The sequence below is a fragment of the Monoraphidium neglectum genome, assembly GCF_000611645.1.
Source record: "Monoraphidium neglectum strain SAG 48.87 unplaced genomic scaffold scaffold03450, whole genome shotgun sequence".
Lineage (NCBI taxonomy): Eukaryota > Viridiplantae > Chlorophyta > Chlorophyceae > Sphaeropleales > Selenastraceae > Monoraphidium > Monoraphidium neglectum.
The window spans coordinates 2,224-4,882 of record NW_014010179.1 but is presented as its reverse complement, the minus strand read 5'-3'; the positions used below and the strand labels follow the sequence as shown (position 1 = coordinate 4,882).

At 64.4% G+C, this 2,659-nt stretch overlaps 1 protein-coding gene across 1 annotated transcript; it reads right to left on the bottom strand.

Annotated features, from left to right (window-relative positions):
• Positions 1 to 255: 255 nt before the first annotated feature.
• MNEG_12808 (hypothetical protein) lies at positions 256 to 2,449 on the bottom strand (the record flags this gene model as incomplete). Its single annotated transcript, XM_014038720.1, has 4 exons — positions 256 to 1,443; positions 1,721 to 1,837; positions 2,059 to 2,101; positions 2,361 to 2,449. The coding sequence occupies 4 exons, from the start codon at positions 2,447 to 2,449 to the stop codon at positions 256 to 258; spliced, it is 1,437 nt and encodes a 478-aa protein (XP_013894174.1).
• Between the last annotated feature and the right edge of the window lie 210 nt (positions 2,450 to 2,659).

The following is a 2,659-nucleotide window of genomic DNA, read 5'->3' as shown; positions in this document are numbered from 1 at the left end:
GTTATTGAGACGCAAAATCAGAGCAAGCGGGCCATACATCAACATCGGCATGACTTGGGGCGCGCAGCAAGGCTGCACTCGCCTGCACACAGACATTCAATGTGGACTGCGCAGGGTGCCCTGATGCCCGCCGCTGACGGGATCCCGTGGCAGGAGAGCGCCTAGTGCGAGACCCTTGCTGGACTCACATTTTTGGAAAAGGGGAGCGGGAGGTCGCTGTGCGTGTGCGCTGCATACATTCTAGCGAGTGCGTCGCTAGAAGGCAAGGCACAGCACGTACACTTGCAACCCGCACGGCAGGGCGCTAAAGGAAATCCAGGCGGAGCCAGTCGTCCCCGACCTTCCTGCTTGGCCGTTTGGGTTGGATCCCGCATCAGTCCAACCGATGCATGTGTTCGCAAGGCCAGTTGCTGTGGAGACAGAGCCGTCCGCGTTGCTGCCAGTCCACCAAGTGCTCGCGAACGGCAGCACCCCCGCGGCGTCCAAGGAGACAGGGATGGAGCCGCGCAGCAGGGTCGAGAAGTTGCTCGCCAGGACCTGGCCGCTTGCGGTCTGGATCGGCAGGCCGGTGGGGACCCCGTAGAGTGTCGGGAAGTCCGCGATCTGGTCGGTGGCGCTGACAGACAGGAACGCGCGCACCCGCACGAGGCCGGCCGGCTGGCCGGTGGAGGTCGGGGCGACGCACTTGGCGTCGGCGCCGGAGCGGCCGCCCAGGTTGGCTGTGAACGTCGTCGTGGAGGACGCGGAGTAAAGGACAATCCGCGCGCGCAGGTACTGCGCGGCAGGCACGCCGTTGAGCGTGGCCGCGTCGATGCTGCTCAGGGCGCTTAATGTGACCAGGCCGGTCACGTTGATGGTGGGCAGGTTGGCAGCCAGGGTGGCGATGCTGGCGTTGACTGACGCGATGGCAGCTGAGCCCGTGGCGACCGCGGCCTTCGCGGACTCCGCGGTCGCGTTAACCGACGAGATGGCCGCCACGCCCGCAGCTTGGGCGGACTGGACGGCCGCCGTGGTGGCGTTGACGACCGCAAGCTCCGCGCCGCAGGTGCACTGCTGCGAGGCGGCTTTGACCTCCGCGATGCCCTGGGCCACGGTCTGGTTCGCAGCCGCGAGCGACGCCAGCTGCTGTGCGGTCTGCGCCCTGGTAGCGCTGAGGGCGGCGATCTTCTGGGTGATGTCGCTGGTGTTGGCGGCACCAGCCAGCTGCTGCTGCTGCACACTGGCAACCTGCGCCGCCAGCGCAGCCACTGCCGCCCTCAGCGCGTTCACTCCGGCACTCAGCTCGGCCGTCTGGTTCTGCCCCTGCGCCAGGGTGGCCTGCGAGGAGCTTGCCTGGGCGGCGGCGGCGGCGACCCGCGGCTCGAGTGCTGCCAGGCCGCTGGACAGCTTGTCAACCTGGGCGGCCGTGGCCACGCCGCACCCGTAGTGAAGCTTGGAGGGGTCCTGCAAGGGAATAAGACAAAGCACCAGCAACATTCATCATGTGTACGCATACATCGGCTGCAGGTGAGGCAATAAGGCAGGGGCGACGCAAGTTTGGTGCTGTGCTTGACCTGCTTCATGGGAGCTGGATTGCAGCCACTGATCAGCACAGCGCACGCAGATAAAACCCATCACATACGGTAGTTCAACATGCGTGGTGCGAACGCCCGCCAAGTGTGGGCGCCCCGCCTTGCGCGGTGCGCGCGGAAGCACTGGCGTTGGTGCTGCTGGCGCGCACCTTGCTGTCAGCCGTTGCCTTGGCGGGTGCCAGTAGCTCGCTGCACAGCTGGTCCATGAGGGCCGTCGGGCCAGCCTTGGAGGAGCACGACTTGGTCAGGGCCTTGACGGGTGCGCACTGCGCAGATGGAAGCGCGCGTGCAGCGATCAGGGGCCGCTCATGGGTGTGTTGTCCTCTTGTGCGCGTGCGGCATTCACTCGTCCTCGTTGGCCACTTTGACTGGTGAACATGCTCGCAATGACCGCCGCGCATTGCATGGTGGGCTCCGGGCTCGGCGAGGCTGTCAAATCATTAGTCATGACGCGCGACCGGCGCGCGCAATCCTGGCCAACGCTCACCACCGCCAGTTTGGTCTTGTTCTTGGCTGAAGCTGCCTGCAAGCTGCGAGAGTTGTGCCAGAGGCGTGGGGCGGGAGGACAGCGGGGGTAAGCAACGGTGAAGATTGACAGGCAAGGGTTTGATCCCCTGGCCTTGGTTTCTCACTGGGGCGGCGCAGCCTGCTGCATGAAAGGGGCTGTCCTCGAATGCAGCGCATTCACGGCCTTGGCGCTCTTTCCTGGTTCCCCTGGACCTGTGTACAGCACCCTGCACGTGTGCAGGCACGAGGGCCCCCACACCCCCATGTGCGTGCCGCCTGCACCTGCTGGTGGCGCCCATCGCCTGAAACGGCACGTAAGTCAGCAATAGTCCCACGGCCACCAGCACCACCGTGTTCCTCGTGCACGACATGGTACGTAGAGGATGGCGTGAACACTTGACACCCGGCAGCGCGTGCACAGAAGCGTCGTCAAGAATATATGTCCTGTGATATATTAAATTTGTTACGCAGTCGTCGCTGTCGGTCAGTATAACGAGGAGGTCAACAGCCCAATCGAACCTGTCGATGAGTAAATGAGTAGATGATGCGCGTGTGTGGTTCCGCCGCTGGATCAGCTGTGC